This window comes from Chenopodium quinoa, unplaced genomic scaffold (assembly GCF_001683475.1).
Source record: "Chenopodium quinoa cultivar QQ74 unplaced genomic scaffold, ASM168347v1, whole genome shotgun sequence".
In the NCBI taxonomy this organism is placed as follows: Eukaryota; Viridiplantae; Streptophyta; class Magnoliopsida; order Caryophyllales; family Amaranthaceae; genus Chenopodium; species Chenopodium quinoa.
The window spans coordinates 3377751-3400048 of NW_018742577.1; the positions used below are offsets into that span (position 1 = coordinate 3377751).

The 22298-nt window shown below is 33.2% G+C and overlaps 2 protein-coding genes across 2 annotated transcripts; one reads left to right on the forward strand and one right to left on the reverse strand.

Moving 5' to 3' along the window:
• The first annotated feature begins 704 nt into the window (after window positions 1-704).
• LOC110721003 (septum-promoting GTP-binding protein 1-like) lies at window positions 705-15496 on the forward strand. Its single transcript, XM_021900129.1, has 7 exons — window positions 705-1308; window positions 11579-11646; window positions 11759-11879; window positions 12004-12100; window positions 12216-12255; window positions 14097-14180; window positions 15113-15496. Exons 1-7 carry the CDS (start codon window positions 1035-1037, stop codon window positions 15275-15277), a joined length of 849 nt encoding a protein of 282 aa, XP_021755821.1. The 5' UTR covers window positions 705-1034; the 3' UTR covers window positions 15278-15496.
• A 1407-nt stretch (window positions 15497-16903) lies between these two features.
• On the reverse strand, window positions 16904-19356 carry LOC110720788 (putative F-box/LRR-repeat protein At5g54820). The gene is made up of 3 exons (XM_021899826.1): window positions 18403-19356; window positions 17715-17888; window positions 16904-17269 (listed from the first exon to the last, which is right to left on the reverse strand). The coding sequence occupies exons 1-3, from the start codon at window positions 19354-19356 to the stop codon at window positions 16904-16906; spliced, it is 1494 nt and encodes a 497-aa protein (XP_021755518.1).
• Between the last annotated feature and the right edge of the window lie 2942 nt (window positions 19357-22298).

The window sequence follows — 22298 nt, forward strand, 5'->3', positions numbered from 1 at the left end:
CCACGATCCATACTTAATTCTACAACAACAAAGCGACAAAATACTAAGACAATTAAGAACAAACCAAGTCACCAACTTTATTTATTTCTTATCATTTTTGAATAATATCTAACCTGTTTATTATCACGATTGTATGTTCCTAAAAATGAAACTATTCATTATTTCCTCAACACTTCGTATAAAATTTAATCCATGTAGCAAAGTAGCCTACTTGCTATATTATGGTTTTAAAGTCTAACGTAAAATGGAAAATAAATTTAGAGATTAATCCAAGAGAAGATTTTAGGTGATCATGGAATCAATTCTCATCACTTGCCTTTGTGGATCTCTAAAAACTAAAAAAAAAAAAAAAAATTTTTTGAAAGAAATAAGGTACCATAATTATGAACGTTATAAAATATATATTAATAACCTTAACATAATCCCAACTTTAAATCCAACAAAATGAGAAATCTACTAAAGATAAAATTAAATTCCAAATATTGTAACACGACTTAATCTTTTTACAGAGTAGCCATTATAAGTCAATCCAATAAAAATCCCATCAAATAATCATCTATTAAATTAGGATTCAATTTATCATAAATCGTCTTACATAAAATAATCCATATAAACCCTTATAAAATGATTAATATGTAAATAATGTAATATAATGTGATAATCCAGAACCAACTCCGACTCGAAAAACCTCAACAAGGGGTCCATTTTCTTTATCCCATGATCCCATCTAACAAACTACATTTAACTAACATCATGAAATATACGGAGTAGATAATATTTTTCAACGAACATTACCTCCCTTCTCGTGGTTGACATAAATACCCCTACTCATCCACCTTCAAAACTCTACTTTAGCCGGCTATTTGGACTCAAACTTTATTTTTTTATTTTTTTCTTTCTTTTTTTGTTCCTTTTATAATATTAAAAAAAAACTCTAAAATAAAATTCAAATTCAATATTTCTTCCTTTAACAATGAAAACTTAAAAATCATCTCTTTCTTTTCTCTCTCTTCTTCCTTCATTAATATACTTTTATGGGACAAACCATCAATGAAGCCACCGGAAAAATGACACAACTTTGCCGGAAAATCGTCCGAGTTAACATTAAATGGCCGGAAATTCTTGACCGAGTTGGCGTACTCCGGCGATTTTTCCGGTTCATTTGGAACAGAATTATTGTTTGTTCTTGTTGTAATAGTAACTTTAAACCGCCGTCAACGGCAAATTACCGACGGCTTGACCGGCCAAACTCGCCGGAAAACGCTGTTGAGTTTGAAGTAGCTGATTTACGAAGTGGGTATGAGAGTGATTCTGTTGAGCCTTTTGGTTTTGATGGACAAATTGACAAACTCGACTAATGAATGTTTTGAGTCTTTGGTGAATAAAGGATTCAAGCAAAGTTCGTTCCGGAGTAGGAACTTGGATGCGGAGTAGCATTCTTTAAAAAGCCTCGTGCAAATCTCACGTTCTAGTTTTAATTGTGAGCACTCAATAATATAAAGTCGGAAAGGAACTCAATGACTTATGTTAAAGACTACTGGAATAAAAGTTAGTTTTAAAAGATAATTTCTTAAAGAAAAGATAATTTGTAAAAGTTTTAATAAATTTCGATAATTATCTAGTTGTTTTAATAAATAATAAATTTATCTTTTCAAATAAAATCTTTTTAAACAAACTTTTGATAATCTTTTAAATAAATATTTGATAAAGTTAGCAAGTGGTTTTTCTGTGAGAAAATCTTTTATACGGCTAATGGTTATCAAGTTGTTAGGATAGTGGTTTAATTAGATAAGGCTAGGAAACCTCTTCATGATCACAATCTGTCAAGATAACTCCACAAGTTGTTAGTGGGTTGTTGACATGTGGACGTGATTATGGTGGAGGTTAATGACTAAGCCTTCTCTATAAATACTCATGCAAACTATCTCAGTAAAACACAACTCTTAAGCATAAAAATTCCAGTAGCCATCTAATAACATAAAGAGAGTTATTTTCCTTCATATATTCTTGAGTGCAATAGGTATTTGTAATCACATATTGTATTCAAGTACTTTGGGGTTGGGATTGTGAGTTTGTAAGGTGAGGTTAAGGAAGCTTCGTTGCTGAAGTCTTCTGTGAGAGTTGGGAACAAGTTCCTAATTTGGGGAACTTGTTAACGGGTTTGAATCTTCACTTGTACAGAGTTTGATTACATAGTGGAAATTTAGAAAAGCCTATATCTTCTCTCGTCATTATTTCATTTAGTTAAATTCCGCAAAAAGTTTTTAGATTTCACCTCAAATACAATTCACCCCCCCTCTTGTATTAGCCAGTTAGACTTTCAGTTGGTATCAGAGCGGGAACTCAGAACACGCAGGCAACCCTGTTGAGTAAGTTCCTGGAAAATGGCTTACACAGAGGAAAAGGAATTCGGGAGTACATCCATTCAAAGGCCTCCATACTTCAATGGCAAATTTTATCCTTATTGGAAGGATAAGATGGAAATCTTTATCCAAGCAGAGAATTATCAGGTATGGCGGATTTTACAAGTAGGAGATTACGAAATTACGAAAACAAATGCTAATAATGAGGTAATCCCTAAACCTATGGATGAGTATGAAAAAACTGATTTTGAAAAACTTGAAATGAATGCTACTGCCAAAAAATTTTTAATTTGGGGACTTGGACCCGATGAACATACTCGTGTCAAAGGGTGCAAGTCCGCAAAGGAAATTTGGGATCTTCTGGAAGTTACACATGAAGGAACGTCAGATGTTAAACGTTCCAAAATAGACATTCTTTTGTCTCAGTATGAGCGCTTTGAAATGGGAAACAAAGAATCCATTAAAGACATGTTTACTCGATTTAAAAGTATTACTAACGAACTAACGTGTCTTGGCAAGATAATTCCTATAGATGAGCAGGTCAGAAAAGTCTTAAGAAGTCTTCCAGACAATGACAGATGGAGAGCAAAGGTTGCAGCGGTGCAGGAATCAAAAGACTTCACCAAGTTCAATCTGGAACAACTTGCGGGTTCCCTCATTACTCACGAGATCCAGTCGAACAATCGGACTCAGGAGACTGTCAAAAGTCAAGGGCTAGCATTAAGAGCTAATGAAGAATCCGAAGAGAAGTCTGACATCGATGAAGAAGAAGCTGCAATGTTGGTGAGAAGGCTGGAAAAATTCTACCGTAACAACAAGTTTTTAGACAAGAAGAAAGGATACAGTAAAAGAAATCAGGAACCCAAAGCCAAGTCTTCTTGTCACAAATGTGGAAGCACCAACCACTTCATCAAAGAGTGTCCATTATGGGAATCTGAGAAAGGCAAGGGAAAAGAAGCTGATCAAAGCAGAAATTCCAAGCCTAACTTTTCTAAAACAAATTTCAGGAAAGCAATGATTTCCACGTGGGGAGAATCAAGTTCCGAAGAAGAGGAACAGGAACACACAGACGATGAAGTAGCCAATCTCTGTCTAATGGAAAAGCATGATGATGAGGTAGTCATTCAACCTAGTTATTTGAAATCTCTCTCAAAGGATAAATTAATCTCTTTATTGTTAGAAACCTTAGATGAATATAAAGAATTATGTGCAAAACTAAGGCAAGCCGAAAAGGCAACTGGAATTTGTAGAGATCATGTTAAGTATCTGAATAGCTTAAGAAATGATGTTCAAGGCAGATTCTTTGAATTGTTAGATAAAAATATTATGCTAAAAGAATCCCTTGAAAGAGTCAAGAGTGAGAATATCATGCTGAATATTGAATTGACTCAATATAAAATGTTGTGTACTAACATTGATTCTTGCAGGTCTACTGAAGTTCCTTTAATCATGTTTAATAATGAACTAGAGCATGTTAAGAAAGAGATAAAGGAAACCAATGATAAAAATGAGAAACTAGAAAAGGACCTAGAAATTGCAAGAAAAAGTAAAAATACAGCAAGCACGGGTGTTCCCAAGTGGGTAAAGGAAGCTCAGACAAAAAGAACAGAAGGTCTAGGCTATGTTCATAAGAAGAAGTCCACTGGAAAGAAAAAGAAATATGTGAACTTACCTAGTGAGACCGTTTGTTCTTTTTGTGGTAAAAAGGAACATCGCAGTGAAGAATGTACTAAGAAAGCAAATCTGTACAATAAGAATGTGAATTATGTTTGGCAGAAGAAATCTGATTTAAATGTGTCAACACAGGAACCCATGAATGAAAGGGTTCCTACTACTAACTCTTAATTTCTTTTGCAGGTCGAAGTGAGGGGGAACAACCAGTGGTACCTCGATAGCGGTTGTTCTAAGCACATGACAGGAGATGAATCCAGATTTCTCTCACTGACGGCCTATACAGGGGGAACAGTGACCTTTGGAGACAATAAGAAAGGCAACATTGTTGCTGTTGGCAAAGTAGGAAGGTCAAGTTCCCATGCAATTGACAATGTATTTTTAGTCGAGGGTTTGAAGCATAATCTACTCAGTATTTCTCAGTTTTGTGATAAAGGAAACTTTGTAAGCTTTTCTTCTGAAAAATGCAAAATCATCAACAATAACACTGGTAAAATCGTTTTGGAAGGAACTCGTAAAGGGAACACATATACCGTGGACCTTAACAAAGTTCCAAAATACAATCTATCTTGTTTAAGTGTTATTGAGGATGATCCACTTCTATGGCATAAACGTTTTGGACATGCTAGTCTTTCATTGCTTGACAAATTAAGGTCAAAGGACTTGGTAATCGGATTACCTTCTATCAAATTCCTAAATGACAAAATTTGTGAAGCCTGCATCAAAGGAAAGCATGTTCGATCATCATTTAAATCAAAGAAAATGGTAAGCACCACAAAACCATTGGAACTCATTCATATGGATTTGTGTGGCCCCGTTAGAATTCAAAGTAGAAGTGGAAAAAGATATGTCTTAGTTCTTGTGGATGATTATTCTAGATTTACATGGGTCATATTCTTACATAGTAAAGATGAAACTTTTGATATGTTTATGACTTTCTTGAAAAAGACACAAAAATCAATAGGTAATCAACTTATTCATATGAGAACTGACCATGGTACGGAATTCGAAAATTCCAAGTTTGATGAATTTTGCAGAGAACAGGGAATAAGTCACAATTTCTCAGCGCCAAGAACACCACAACAAAATGGTGTGGTTGAGAGGAAGAACCGAACATTGGAAGACATGGCAAGAACAATGCTAATAGCAAGTGGGCTTCCAAGAAATTTTTGGGCAGAAGCCGTCAACACAGCATGCTATATCGTCAACCGAGCCATGCTCAGACCAATGTTGGACAAGACACCTTATGAACTGTTAAAAGGGAGAAAACCTAATATTGCTCATTTAAGAGCTTTTGGATGCAAATGTTTTGTTCACAATAATGATAAAAGAAATCTTGGAAAATTTGATGAAAGGAGTGATGAAGCAGTCTTTTTAGGATATGCATCTAATAGTAAAGCTTATAGAGTTTACAATAAGAGGACTATGTGTGTAGAAGAAAGTATACATGTGATTTTTGATGAAACTAATAATTATGGTTGTATACAGGAATATGAAGATGGAGATTTTGAAATTGGTCTCACTCGTTCAACAGACCAAGATGAAGAATTAATTCCCAGAAAGCAGCATGTTCGAATTACTGAAAATACTAATAAGGAACCTACTGAAGTTCCAAATAATACTGAAGCCTCTGATCAAAATACAGAAGAAACAGAAAATACAGAAGGCGAAGCAAATGCAGAAGCAGAACACCATGAAGAAATGGAAGAAAGAGCAACTCAAAATAACACTTTTATACCAGCTCAATCATTCCAACCAAAGCCATGGAAACATCAAAGGTCACACCCCCTGGATAAAATTATAAGTGACCTAAGCAAGGGAACTCAGACGAGATCCCAACTGAGAAACTTCTGTGCATTCAACGCCTTCTTATCAACACTGGAACCTCGAAATCACAAAGAAGCCTTGGAAGATGCTGATTGGATTGTTGCCATGCAAGAGGAATTAAATGAATTCGAAAGAAACAAAGTGTGGCACCTTGAACCCAAACCAACAAATCAAAAGGTTATTGGTCTCAAATGGGTATACAGGAATAAGCTAGATGAACATGGCACAATTGTAAGGAACAAGGCAAGATTAGTTGTTAAAGGCTACAATCAGCAGGAAGGTATCGATTTTGAGGAGACTTTTGCTCCTGTAGCTAGATTAGAAGCAATTCGTATTTTAATTGCATTTGCTGCATTTATGGGTTTTAAACTTTATCAAATGGACGTCAAATGTGCTTTTTTAAATGGTTTTTTAAAGGAAGACGTCTATGTTGAACAACCACCTGGATTTGAGGATCCAAACTTTCCTAACCATATTTTTAAACTTGATAAAGCACTGTATGGATTAAAACAAGCTCCAAGAGCATGGTATGAAAGACTTTCAAAATTCCTTTTACAAAATGATTTTAAAAGAGGAAAAGTTGACAAAACTTTGTTCTTAAAATCAAAAGGAACTCATTTATTAATTGTACAAATTTATGTTGATGATATTATTTTTGGTGCAACTAATGAATCCTTGTGCAAGTACTTTGCTGATTTAATGAGCAGTGAGTTTGAGATGAGCATGATGGGGGAACTCAACTTCTTCCTTGGGCTCCAAATTAAGCAAACTAACGAAGGAATAATGATCCATCAGCAGAAATATGTGAAGGAGTTATTAAAAAAATACGGTATGGAAAGCACAAAGATAAACCACACTCCCATGGGAACAACCACAAGGTTGGACCAAGACCCCAAGGGAACTCGTGTGGATCAAACAAAATACAGAGGTATGATTGGTTCCTTGTTATATTTAACTGCCAGCAGACCTGACATTTCGTTTAGTGTAGGTCTTTGTGCTAGATTTCAATCGGATCCAAAGGAATCGCATCTAACAGCCGTCAAAAGAATTCTACGATACTTGAAAGGGACGGAAGACTTGTGTCTGTTTTATCCAAAAAGTGACTCGTTTGACCTAAAAGGATATGCTGATGCTGACTATGCAGGAGATTTGGTCAATCGTAAAAGCACATCAGGTATAGTCCAATTCTTAGGCTCTTGCATGGTTTCTTGGAGTTCCAAGAAACAAAACACTGTTGCTCTATCCACTGCCGAAGCAGAATATGTGGCTGCTGCTGCATGTTGCTCTCAATTGCTATGGATAAAACAACAGTTGCGTGACTATGGCATTATTTTAGAGTGCGTTCCTATTCATTGTGATAACACAAGTGCCATTTGCATTTCTAAAGATCCAGTACAACACTCTAAAGTTAAGCATATACATATAAGGCATCACTTTTTGAAAGATAATGTTGAAAAGGGCTTAATTAAGCTAGATTTTATTTCTACTGAATTTCAAATTGCTGACATTTTAACTAAGCCTTTAAGCAGAGACAAGTTTGAAAAGATGCGTGTGGAATTGGGGATGCTACGGCTCAAGTGATTTTTGTTTGGAACCCCTAAGGTAAAATCGGATGTAACTAACAATGCTACGCTCAATCTTGTGTGAATAACACAGCTGAAATTACCCAGGGGAAAGATTTGTGAAGTATTGAAAAGTCACTTATACATACTTTTAATATGTTAAAAGTATTGAGCCATGTTGTTTCAAGTTCCTTTTTCATCATTCTTTACTCTCTGTATCATGATCACGTAAATTATCATCATAATTTACAATCAATCTGCTCTCATTTATCTTTTTCGTTTTTTTTTTTATTTTTCTTCTTGTTATTTTCTTTCTTATCTTTTATTTCTATCTTATTTTTTATTCTTATCTTTTTCCTTCCTTATTTTTTCATGATGAATTTTTCTATTCCTCATAGAATTCAAAAATACAAAAAGATCTTATTTGCTACGTAAGATAAGAAGCATGTATATCAACTTCTTAACTTACGATTTTATTTTATCAACATTGAATTAGATGAGTGCAATTATTTCACCAAATTAAATCCTACTACCTCTAAAACTACCCCACTACCTCACAGTTTAAACCGTCACTTTTCTTTCTCACTCCTCCCCATTAAACTCTTTTTCTTCTTTTCACTCCACCTTCACCTATCAAATCAATTAAATTCCCCATACACTCCCATAACCGGCCTCACTCTCTCTCCTTCCTATTCACACTATTCATCTTCTCCTTCCCTTCATTTTACCTTCAACACCATGAAAACCAACCGAAACACCACCCCAAAAACCCGATCACCACCATTCAAACCCTCCTCAAACACGGGGTCTCCACAACCGGTGCCAATTGCGGTGGTGCATCCATCTGCTCAGCCAAAGAGGAAGGCTAAGGCTGTGAAGGGCGGCGACAGGAAACGGCGCGCAACCACCAAATTCCCATCATGGAATTACACTCTCGGATATCACATCAACTATGATTGGTGTGTGGCGAGTAAGTTCACTGAATTTACTTCTTTAATTGATTATCAAAAATGGACTCACTTGTTCCAGAATTGTTCTCATTACCCTGTTTATCCTAAATTTATTTATGAGTTCAAAAATACCTTTCAATGTGATAATGGTGTGTGCTCGGCCGTAGTTAATGATATTCCAATTTCGTTTGATGCCAATTATCTTGGAAATCTATTTCAAGTTCCTGTTAAAGGCTATTGTTCTTATTTAAAGCACAAACAATCTGTAAACATTGGCCATAATGATGAATGCAAAATCCTTCAATTTATTGGAGGAAATCCGAAAGTGAAAACTACTCACCATCATGCCCTAACACCCCTTCATAAGCTACTGTTTACCTTCACCTGGAAGGGTATAGTACCCCGTTTACAAAAACGGAGTACCGTATCACTCTTGGATGCCTCCCTCATATTCTGTCTTGCATGCAAAATACAGATTAATTTCCCTGCTCTAATGATTGAACACTTGAATTTTTATGCTCAAAAGACCACAATTCCATATGGCTCTTTCCTTACTGTGTTGTTCAAATCTTTTGGTATTGATGATTGAATGTGAATCCCCAACATATCTCAAACCCGATAATATCCTCTCTGAACAATCATTACTTAGACTGAGTCTTAGGCTTACAAATGGCAAAGTATGTTTTGTGCCTCGGAAAGGAGGGGAGAAAAAGAAAGGGAAAGGGAAAGAAGCTAAGGAAGAATGTGATGCAAGCAGTGACCAGGGTAGTGAGGAGGCTAGTGAGGGTGCTACCACCTCCAGTGATTCTGAGGGAGATAAGGAAGAAGAAAAAAGTTCTAACGGAGAGAAAAACAAAGAAAAAATACTTGAGGGAGATGTGCAAGGAGAAAAACAGGAAGATTCTGAGGGGGAACATATGGAAGTTTCTGAGGGGGAAGCTCGACAATCTGACTTACATGAGGGGCAGGGAACTGATCAAAGTGAGAGGGAACATACCACAGACTCTGAGAGCACAGCTGGACCACCTGTCATTCCTGTGTTTACAGGGGGCCTTAGAAGGAGTAAGAGGAATGTGGTCAAGCCTGCCCTTTCTACTACACACCCTGTGACTGTAGAAACCATCAGCTCCTCAGACAAATCTGATTCCACCTTCAAACCTACCCAAGTTCCCTCTTCCACTGAACCCTCTTCTATTCCTGTCTCACCTACTAGGCAGCCTTCTCATTCACCTTCTCCTCCTCCATTTCAGCCTACTGGCTTTGCTGCTTTCTCTGGAACTCGTGTGTCTGTTTATGATTTTCAACAGGTTCAAGCAGATATGGAGAAGTTGACTACTCTGGTGAGCAAGAAACTGGAGGAAATGGCCTCGGAACTGCTTTCTCTTAAAGGCCAGGTGCAGGCTCTGGCAGATTCTCAAGCAACCGGATTTGCAGGCGTAGAGGCAAAGCTTGCACAGGCTGAAGGCAAGTTTAGTGAAGGCAACAAGGAGATCTTGGAAACTATCAACAGAGTAGCCTTTGAGGAAGTCGAGGAAGACTCTATTGATCCCACAAATCCAACCCTTGATCCTACCAATGCAGCCTTTTAAATCCTTGATTGCACTTATTCTAATTTCATATGTTGAACAATTTTATTTTGGTCTTGTTTAATCTCTCTGAACTTTGGTTTGTACGCCTTTATCCTTTGCTACATTCTCTATGTTCCTCTTCTATTTCCTAAATCGGAACTTGGCTCGTATTTTTCATATGATTGTGTGTGGTTGCTGATGATTTAGTACCTAACTTATTTTTGCCTTGCATTATTTGAGCTCACTATTCCCTACGTAGTCTAGTGGGAGTATAGCAAAATGTTTTTTTTCAATCTTTTGATAATGCCAAAAGGGGGAAAAGACAAACTTCATGGCGGCTAAAGTGTTTACCAAGGAACTCACACATCGAAGGTACAAACTTTTGCTAAGTTCAGTTTTTAAAGTCTTTGTTAATTTTTCTTTTGCTCAGTTTTTTTAAAAAAAAATAATAATAATAAAAAAAAAAAAAAAAAAAAAAAAAAATACTTTTTAATATTTTTCTAAGTTCTTTAATTTTTTTTTGTTTTCATGTCTTACTTTAAATTTCTGTTGCATGCCTGGATGATTTTATTTACCTAAGTTTGTCAATGTTTGTCATCATCAAAAAGGGGGAATTTGTTGAGCCTTTTGGTTTTGATGGACAAATTGACAAACTCGACTAATGAATGTTTTGAGTCTTTGGTGAATAAAGGATTCAAGCAAAGTTCGTTCCGGAGTAGGAACTTGGATGCGGAGTAGCATTCTTTAAAAAGCCTCGTGCAAATCTCACGTTCTAGTTTTAATTGTGAGCACTCAATAATATAAAGTCGGAAAGGAACTCAATGACTTATGTTAAAGACTACTGGAATAAAAGTTAGTTTTAAAAGATAATTTCTTAAAGAAAAGATAATTTGTAAAAGTTTTAATAAAGATAATTATCGAAGATAATTATCTAGTTGTTTTAATAAATAATAAATTTATCTTTTCAAATAAAATCTTTTTAAACAAACTTTTGATAATCTTTTAAATAAATATTTGATAAAGTTAGCAAGTGGTTTTTCTGTGAGAAAATCTTTTATACGGCTAATGGTTATCAAGTTGTTAGGATAGTGGTTTAATTAGATAAGGCTAGGAAACCTCTTCATGATCACAATCTGTCAAGATAACTCCACAAGTTGTTAGTGGGTTGTTGACATGTGGACGTGATTATGGTGGAGGTTAATGACTAAGCCTTCTCTATAAATACTCATGCAAACTATCTCAGTAAAACACAACTCTTAAGCATAAAAATTCCAGTAGCCATCTAATAACATAAAGAGAGTTATTTTCCTTCATATATTCTTGAGTGCAATAGGTATTTGTAATCACATATTGTATTCAAGTACTTTGGGGTTGGGATTGTGAGTTTGTAAGGTGAGGTTAAGGAAGCTTCGTTGCTGAAGTCTTCTGTGAGAGTTGGGAACAAGTTCCTAATTTGGGGAACTTGTTAACGGGTTTGAATCTTCACTTGTACAGAGTTTGATTACATAGTGGAAATTTAGAAAAGCCTATATCTTCTCTCGTCATTATTTCATTTAGTTAAATTCCGCAAAAAGTTTTTAGATTTCACCTCAAATACAATTCACCCCCCCTCTTGTATTAGCCAGTTAGACTTTCAGATTCTAATTTGGTTAATCTCAAGATTAGTTTGTTGGGTGATTGCCAAATTGGTAAAACTAGCTTTGTTGTAAGTTTATTTTTTGATGATTTTTTTGTTTAATTGATGTGTAAATCTTGAATTAAATATTGATTGGTTGTATTATTTGATTTAAAGTTGTATTTTTTTTTGTTGTTGGTAGATTAAATATGTAGGAGATGAACAACAGAGGAAAAGTTTGCAGATGAAAGGGTTGAATTTGATGGATAAAACTTTGGTTGTTAAAGGAGCTCGCATTGCTTTTAGTATATGGGATGTTGCAGGTAATTTGATTTTTCGGGTTTTGTTTTCGCTTTACTAGTTTAAATTATACTATCAACGCGACTATTAATTTTGGACAGAGCAAGTATTGATTTGTAGTAATTTGATGATTTTTTTGGAATTCAGGTGATCATGGTTCTTTGGATCATGTACCAATAGCTTGTAAAGATGCAGTTGCAATCTTGTTCATGTTTGATCTTACTAGCAGATGTACTTTGAATAGGTTTGCTTCTACTTGAAACTTTAATTATGCAGATTTTGTGATTAATTTAGTTTTCAAGATGCATTTTTTATTAGTAAAATTGATTAATTAGTGTTGAAATTTTGTGTATTTGCAGTGTAATTGGATGGTATAATCAAGCAAGAAAGTGGAATAAGGTACTAGATTTAAAACCAGAGCTTTCTTTTTCTTTTAGCTTTATCTTTTCCCCTGAAGTTACATTGCATAATTAGCCACTTAAGAGCTTAAATTTCGAATAAAAGTATAAAAAGAAGTTAATAATAGAAAGTAAAACTAATTTGTGCGTATTTTAGTATTTTCCTATATGGGTATATAAGTATATTTGGTCAAGTTATAAATATCTAGTATAGATAATTAAAGTGTATAAAATCATAGCTTTCCCATTCATCAAATCATCCTAATTCTATTATGAGTATACACTTAGGCGTAACATCTGGTGTCATGTGATACACGTGCATGCCATACGCTACCTAATGTAATGTTGTCGAAGTATAGATACAAGAAGTTGACTTGGAGACATGTAAATGAACATGGGTATATTACTAATTATGTACTCGTACTTGATAGATGGGTATGTATATTGTCATAGTTAGTGGAACTCCATGAATAAAAATGAAGCTTAGTAAAGGTCATTCATTACTAAGAAAAAGATCTATATTTGGGTTTTTCTCTCTCTGTTAGGTAGAATTAAGACAAAAGAGAATATAACGTAACACTTGAAATGTCTCTTTAGCTAAGCTATTTAGTCTTCATCATAACGCTACATTAAGAAATGTCAATTTTATCAACATACTCTTTAACTCAATAATTTTCATAATTAAACTAGTTGAAAGGTCTTAATTTCAAGTCATTTGGTTGACCCACGTTTGTACGAATTTTGTTTGTTCTATTCCTAGAATTTGACGACTTAATTACAGTATTTAATTTCAATCTTTTTCTAAATTGATTTTACTTGGATGGCTTGGGTATATTACTTTTATACTCTTTTTTTTTTCCCCTACTATACTTTATCCTATATATCGATAACTTGGAGGTAAAAATCCAATATGTAAATCAAGTGGTAATTTCGTAAATAATTTATGAAGTAACAACTTTTCATTACATGTGGGCCACATGAATTTTGATTTTATATTGAAAATGCCACGCTAATTGAGATTTTTTTATTGATTTATTTAGGAAATTGTCACTTGATTTACCTATTTTTGTTTGCCAACTTGGACTCTTGGAGTATTCTCTTATTTTTTCTTTCCTCTCTTTATTTCGAGTGAGGTGAAATGGCTAACAATTAGTCACTTAATATTATGCGGGAAAACAATTTATGTGACTGCTTTTTAATTTTATATAGTATTTCACTAATTTTAAGGATTGTTTTATTTTCAAAATTTGTTAATTATGGAAAACCTCTAACATGCTTAAAAGCTGAAAATTCTAATGTAGTCTTATGACTTTTGACTACCACAATTTTTTAAAATGGACGGTTGAGATTGTTTGTTTTTTGATTTATTTTTAATTAATAAGTTTAATTAAATATCACTTTTTAATTATTATATATATTTTTTTTATTTTCAGAATTTCGAAAATATTAAAAAATAATTTCTAGAAGATATAAATATATTTAAAATAATCAAGAAATTATTTTTGATTAAAATTACTAATTAAAAATAAATCAAAAAACAAATAATCTCTGCCATTCATTTTAATAAATTGTGGTAATCAAAAGTCATAAGACTACGGGCTTGTTCCGATTTACTGAAAACAATTGAACTGTACTGAGCTGAAATAAATTATTTATGAGAGAAGGAAATTGGGAACTGAAATGATTGGAGCTGAACTGAACTGAAATTAAGCTGAACAGAACAAACCCTATATTAGAATCATTTCTTAAAAGCATATTAGGCGTTCATAGTTTTTATTTTTTATTTTATTTATTTAGCTCAAATTCATTAATATGTGTTCCATGAATCAACAATAATTGCAGACAGCAATTCCAATACTGATTGGCACCAAGTTTGATGATTTTGTTAGACTTCCTCCTGATTTGCAGTGGACTATCGTCACTCAGGTACATTGCTACAAGTACTCATTTTTTACAACAAATAAACTCAGAACTATATAGATCACTCTCTTATTAAGAACTGAACATGTCAAATAAATTAAATATATTCGTCGTACAGAATGATTTTGGTTGGAGTTTCTTAAGTAAGCTCGGCCTAGTTTTCTTTCCTCGTCGATATAAATAATTGAGGGTAACATGTATGTGTGCATCTTCTTCGTGCACGAGTATTTTATTATTAAAGGCCAATTTCTAGTTTAAAATGAATGTGACACCCCTGTAAATGACTTTACCAGGGTGTGAACACCCGTGTAGTATAATTTGGCTAGATTTGAACATCTGGGAAATCTCTTACTACTTTTGTTAATATTCCTATTTTCTTTGTATCTTTATGATTTCCTGTCCTTTTTAGTCTGATGCAAGAAAAAAACACGTTAACATCTTCTTTTTTTTTTACAAAGTTGCTTTGCTAGTTGGTTGGGTTTTGATTGCTTTCAGATTTACAGAGTATTGCTTTACTGTATTGGATAATTTGGATTGTTACATGTAGATTGTATGTGTGACTTTAGAGTGATACGCCTAACACGGTGTGTGTGACTCACTTATCTTCATACAAGGGAAGATAAGTAAATTCGGGAGATTTGATTACTGCTTTAAGTCTATATGAAATCGTTTGATGATATATTACTCAATGTGGAGGATCTGGTTCGACGAATATTGTTCAATCATAATTTTTCCATGTATGCACGGATTGTGAATTTGTGATCCTTTTTACAAGGGTGATATCTAAGTGTATCAATCGATATTATAATCTACCTTGTGTTGTTGATATGATCAAGTCACTGTAAGATAAGTTTAATCTTAGTAAAACCTTTAATCTCGTGTAGACCGGACTAGCTATGCTAATAACTTGGTGATTTTGGATCTGTTTTTTGATTCAGGCAAGAGCATATGCAAAGGCAATGGACGCGACTCTATTCTTTTCGAGTGCAACTCATAACATAAATGTGAACAAAATCTTCAAGTTCATCATGGCCAAGCTCTTTAACTTGCCTTGGACTGTACAGAGGAATCTCACTATTGGAGAGCCCATTATTGATTTTTAGTGTAATTTTTTTGTTTCCTTGTATGTACCTTCTTCCAAGTTCTCTGCCCCGGTCGGGGTGTAATCATGTACATAGCTTCAAGATAGAATCATAGATACATGAACAATGAGATTTTTAAAAAAAAGACAGGAAAAAAAGGGAGAAAAAAGAAACGTAAATGAGAACTTTGAATGTTTTGATCTACGAATTGTGTATGAATATATGATCACTTTGTCTGTACTACAAATCTTGAATCAAAATTCATACCTCAAGAACAAAGTGCATAAAGATATGAAGTGCCGCGTTCTCTGTGTATTAGAACAAGAATGAAATCACTACATCATCTGCACAAACATGAGACTAAGAAACTACCCTTGACCAACACTAATGTACAAGGGAGAAGGTAACCCACGCCTCGACCAACACTATGCATACACACGGCGAAGACTCTAGTTGCAGAGTAAAAAAAAGGTTGGAGTCCATTTTAGAGCAAAGTTAGCTAAAACAAAAACTAAGGCTTCGACGAAAAGAAGAAATACAGGAACCAAAAAAAAAAAAAAAAAAAAGAAAGGAAGAAACTAAATCTAACTATATATTTTGATCAATTTCACATAATTAAATACGTAATTTAAACTTTATGACTTGAATTGCACGGGCACGCAATCTAATATATTTATTTAAAATGATAAGTTACTCGTATTTTTATTGAACGTACTATAATTATTATTCCGAAGTTCTTTAATAGAATGGTAAATTGGTAATCATTTAACTGTGTTGGTTTTTGTCATAAATTAAAATTCAACTTATGGATCTATCCTTTTTATTAAGAATGTATTTGATGCTTATATGTGGAAAATTTTAAGCTAGAGTAAACAAACTTAAACAAAGCCAAGAAAACAACTCAACTGTAACGGCTAAGCTAACAGCATGCATGCCCTATTAAATTATGTCTAGAACACTAGATAGATCAAGCTAGTTTATGTTGAAGGTGAGATGAACCAGACTACTTGGAGACTGTTTTTTTACGCGGTTTTGGGTGTGAGGTAGCGTTCATGAACCAATTATAGAGGATGAGATATGAGTTATGCTAGCAACAAAAGGTTTTTTTTTGAAACAAAGCAACAAAAGGTTTTGATAGTGTCTATATTATATATAGTTACAGATTATACAACCAGAGTTGAATTTGTACGAGTATAAAAGGACTCCAAAATTGTAAATGTTAGTGGTATGTTTATACGAATCGAATGGATGTATACACCATGTATGAAATTGTACAATCTCAAGGTGGACAAAGTCGATAGATTAGAACGATGATTGATTAAAATTATAAAAAATCTCAAAAGACATTATGTAAAAGTTCTGGAAATTCTAAGAAAGCTTGCTTATATATCATCAAGAATATGTAACTATATGCATAAATTAAAAACTAGACTTAATACTAGAAGATTATTTCTTTCATCAAACCAAAAAAACAAAAAGAAGGCTTAATGTTAAATAAAACATCCATAATAATAAGATAATTATTCATATTCATTGATGAAGCAAGAACTAGGTTGAACATCTTCTCGTGCCCCTTCATAGATGACTCCACTTTCAGAGAATACTTTCGATAACACCCATTAAGGTCATCTATGAAGTTTTCGTCGATTACTCATGTTCATTGATGATGCAAGGCTTAGGTTGAACCTTTGTTTCTCCCTTCGGTCCATAGAGGACACCATCTTCAGAATAAACTTCAACCTTCAATTGCTTACGCTCTTGTGCAAGAACAAATTTTACGCCTTTAGCATATGCAAATCCCATTTGATTACCAGCCCTCAAGACGAGTTTTTGTAAGACACCAGCTTGAGTAATTAAATAAGGCAAGAGATTCATTTCAAACAAAGTTGCTTGCAATCCTACAATCTCCACAACTTTCAACATGTTTGGCAAACATCCATCAATCGATGGGCTTACTTTAGCCCAATCTGTTAAAGGAGGCACGACATGGAAGTAATCCACCTCCATGTCTTCCTGTTTGATAGAATAAAGTTAAACAAAGAAATTAAACACATCGGATAGATTATATCAACATATGAAGTATAATTGAATAAAACCAACTTGTAATAAATCATACGGAGTATGAGTAATTAATTTATTTAATTTAATGTGCAAATTATTTAATTTTACCAATCCATTTGTATAAAAAGTTTCAATAATGTACACGAAATTTTAACAACAATTTTTATAGCACACTGCCGTCACAAATTAATTAGATACATTATACAAATCCTTGATAGTTAAGTATTTCTCACATTAGATTAGTTACTAGCATGAATTTTTTGATGATTAAATTTAATTTAAGAGATGATGTAATGTCTTTTTTAATGAGTCTCACGTGACTATTATTTTTTTAATAGGCTTCGATAATAAATTAATAATTGAGGGTCGGAGAGTTATTGAAAATATATTACATTACCCTGAAAATTACATGGTCTCCATGCTCGAACCGGACTTCCTCCAGCAAAGGGTAATTATCTAACAGCATACATATTCCACGAAATTCCGATTCATCAAAAGCTGTTTTGATTGTTAAGTTCTTCGCACGGTTTTGTCCAAGAGGATTTAGTTCCACCCCATCAAAAGAAATCACCTACAAGGTAGAAATTAAAATAAAGTTAATTAATTATTACATGAAATAAAATAAAATAAATGAATAGAAGATTTCTTTTGAGAGAAATAACTGAATAAAAAATGGCAAATTAAAAACAATATTATTTCAACAAATTAAAAAAAATTTCAAAGTGACAAACGTAAAAATTTGATGGTTTAAAGATAGGGTGTTGTACCACATGGCATATACAACAACTGTTGATGGGTTTTTTTTCCAGTAAATAACCAGTTGTCATAAGCTAGAGGATTGTTATGTTACGACCTAATTCACATTTTACATAAGCATCTTTACTCAAAGAAATGCATAAAATTATACCTTTGAAATTCCATTAAATGTGTCACATTAAAACAGAAAAAATCCATTGACGATTCAATTAAAAAATAAATCATGATGATAACATACACAATTATATCAAATTTGATGATTAATTATTTAAAAATAGAGATTAAAATGATCCAAAATTTATAAGACATAAAACAAATAAAAAATTTACCTGAACGACGTAACTATCAACAATCAAAGACCTTGCGAAGTAGAGGCTATCAAGAAGATTAGCAATCTTTTCACCATCTTCCAAATCAAACATCTCGACGAGGCCGAAATCTAACTCGGCCGTCTCAAAATTCTCAGACACGATGATACCAAATTGTACAACTTTGCCACAATACTTGAGATGAACAAGATTTGGTGCAACAATTGTTAAGGTTAACAAATCAACACATTTGTCCACGACAATCGTCTTAAGAGTGTCGGATTGGATATCATAATGTGGTGCTTGAAAACACTTAGACAAACTTAAATTTTCGAGTAACGGACAACTTTGCAACATTAACCTAAGGTTTGTTGCGTTTATAATCTCAATCCACGCTAAGAAGACACTTTTTAAGGTTAGACCAATAGTCGCGAAATTGTTCATGTCAAATCGACAAGAAGCCAATTTTAAGGACTCTAAGAAGGTGTAATTGTAAACATACACTGGAAGAGTAAACCTTTCAATGAATTCATTGTTTAAAGGGAGTCTGTCTTCCCAACTCGGAAGTGAAAAATCGAGTTCTAGAGAGTTGGGGTGGCGATAAAGGGCATGCCTTACAAGATTCTCAATATTGATTGGGCAAATATGAGGGTCGCAGAAAATAAGGCTAAAAGATGAGATAGATGGTGCACCATTGGCGAACCACTTAAACCCGACTTTTATTAGATAATATAGTTGGTAAAATTTGTTAGCATCCCTTATTTGTTCGATATTTGGGTGTTGTTCATCAATTCCCGTGAGAGGGGAAAGGAAAAGGCGGTCGTTTAATTCGACATTAGGCCGGGAAAGCCATAACCTCCGCCATGGCTTTGCCAAGACGCTTGTCCTAGCAGCCTCTTTGACAGGAATAAGGGAAAGAATGGTGAAGAGAATTGCCTCTGGGAGAAACGTGAGACGATCTTGAAAGGGGGCCATTTTCAAGGCGAGAATAAAACTAAAGATTGGAGAAGAATTGGAATTTGGGAGAAGAAGGGAGAAGAGAGAGGGATAGAATGAATGCTTTTGGTGTAGGGAAAAGGAGGCTTGTAGGTGCAATTTATAGGAAGGAAAATGTATGTAGTTTTTGCATGAGATATCAAAATATCATATCCTTGATATTGGTGTTGTTTCACAAAAATGAGAATAATACAATAATGATTCGTTAACAAAGACAAAAAGGAATGTTGATGTCCAAATCTTTTACTAATTTTGTTTGTATTATTGGATGAATGTATACACTGAATATAGAGCTCTTCACACTATCACTAATAGAAATAGCGTGGATATATTAGACCTAGGAATTATTGGCGTATTTATAATTTTGAAGAATAATGCCAATAATTTCATTGAACCATAATTATTATTAACCATATTAATGATTCTTTCCATGATAGATAGATGTCAATTAATTTAATTAGATTAAAGGACTTGGCAATCCATAGCCAAAAAAAAGTTATTGAAATTTTGATAAACTTTTAAAAGTTAAAACTCGGTTGTAATGAATTATTAGAAGTTAATATTTTAAATTAGTGGACTTTTAGAAGTTAACATTCAATTTAAATTTATTAAACGAACTCATGAAATAAAAGTTAAGTCTTGATTTTGACAAACTTTTAGGGGTCACGACTCAATTAGAACGAACTCGTCATAAAAATTAAGATATGATTTTAATGAATATTTAGAAGTAAGATTCAATTTTAACGAACTTATGAAAACTTTTGTAAGATTTGATTTTAACGAACCTTGTAGCAGTTGAGATTTAAATTTAACGAACTAACTTTTAAAAGTTAAGAGTATATTCATTTTTAACGAACTCAATAAAAGTTAATAAGACTTGACTTTAACGAACTTTTTAATTGATGTTAAGATTTAATTTTAACAAACTTTTAGAAGTTGAGATTTAGTTTTAATTTAACGAATCTATAGAAGCTTAATACTATATACCCTACGTTAAAATTAGTCGTTGCTACATACTACATACTGGCCGGGTTGAAAGGCAAGCTAATTACCTAAAAAACAAAATTTATGCTTGGCGTGAATCTATATATGTTAAACGAACAGGTTTTTCCATTATTATATGCTAACAAGAATGAAGTGATACTTGAGTTTTTAGTAATCTTATGAAGATTTAACATGCTATACCTCGGAAGTTGAATCCCTCCGTCTTTTTCATTCTATGCATGGTTACATTATTTTGGTTTAAAACTTTGACTAAATATATATTATATAAAAATCAAAACCTTCTGTCATATTATGTGGGATGTTGTTAGATTGATTCGTCTTGTAACGAATTTTCAAAATATCAATTTTTTAGTATTTTTAATCAAATTTGTTGAATATATACATACATATTAAAGATATACATTGGAGACCATGCATGAAAATCAAAGTGTAACCATAGAAAAGAGATGACGAAGTAATTTATTTATTTCGTATATGGAAAAGTACTCTTTTTTTATTTGGAAATTAGAGTAAATAGCTCAATAATTGAGTGGGAATCATTGAGGATATACTGAGTCAAGATTTTGTATGAAGTTGGATAATATCGTAAAGTAAAGGAAAGATCCAGTTAATTCTGAGGCTGTGAAAAGAATACAAGTAATGTAAAACAATGATATTACTGATGTAAAAATGTTCAAGTGGCTTAATTTCTAGTGGTTAATTATCTGGGTGGATTAAAATTTTTGTATCATGTATCTCAGTCATATAACCTCATTTATATATATATAAAATAATAAATAAAATTATATGAAGACTTGTGCACTAGCCCTTAAGTGTGATCAATAATCCTTTTACAATTTATGTGGTTTCAAAAAGAGAATGCTTAGTAATTTATATATATGTAATAAAAATAAGATTTATGTGGGTCTAAATATGTTCATTTCATGTATGCTACTCGTATTTGTTAAACTGGTGGCTACCTAATGAGTTTTCTCACTCACTCGAATTTGTAAAAAGTTGTAAAAAATACATTTGGGAAATTAAACCCTTCACTAGTCCATATATATATATATATATATATATATATATATATATATATATATATATATATATATATATATATATATATATATATATATATATATATATATATATATATATATATATATATATATATATATATATATATATATATATATATATAAACTTGACACAACATATGTTATGTGTCACTTTATAGATCCCGATAAAAAATGCTCCCCTAAGATAAACTTAAATTGAATGAATTATGTACGGGTAATTCTCTGTTTCTCATTGTGAGAAACAAGTTTTGTTTCTCATGGGGTATGTGTCAAGATATGGATCTCTCACTCATGACACATACGCGGTCCCCACCAGTGAAAAACATCACATTATTTTCCAAAATGCCATTATGAGAAATAAAAGTGTTTCTCATAATGAGGAAGTGGGGCTCCCTCATTGTACTGCCACTTTTATTAACATAACAAACGAACATTGTGTAAATTGTGGTTATCATAGACAAGGATTATTATCCCAAATTCGCATTGTTAGTAGTTAAGGTTAGATCAGAAGGAGAAGAAGACAAAGAAAGGGTTAGAGGAGGAGGCTTGAGTGGTGTGTTAGAGGAGAGAGAAAACTAGAGGTAGGAAAACGTGAAAAAGTGTGGAGGACATGAAAACCTGGAAGAAAAAATGTGCAGTTCTTTTTTTTAGTATGGTCCACCTGGTTCATCAGAACTTTATTTAGCTTTAACTACATCCGCCCATCCGGATTTGAAAATGTATAGTACAAAACAAAAATTTTAAGAAAAATGCTAACAACATATTTTGTTAAGGAAATTGTTGACGGCCAACGATCCATGAACTTCAATATATGGCCTTTCTGAAATATTGCTATAATAGAGCTTGGACTTGAAA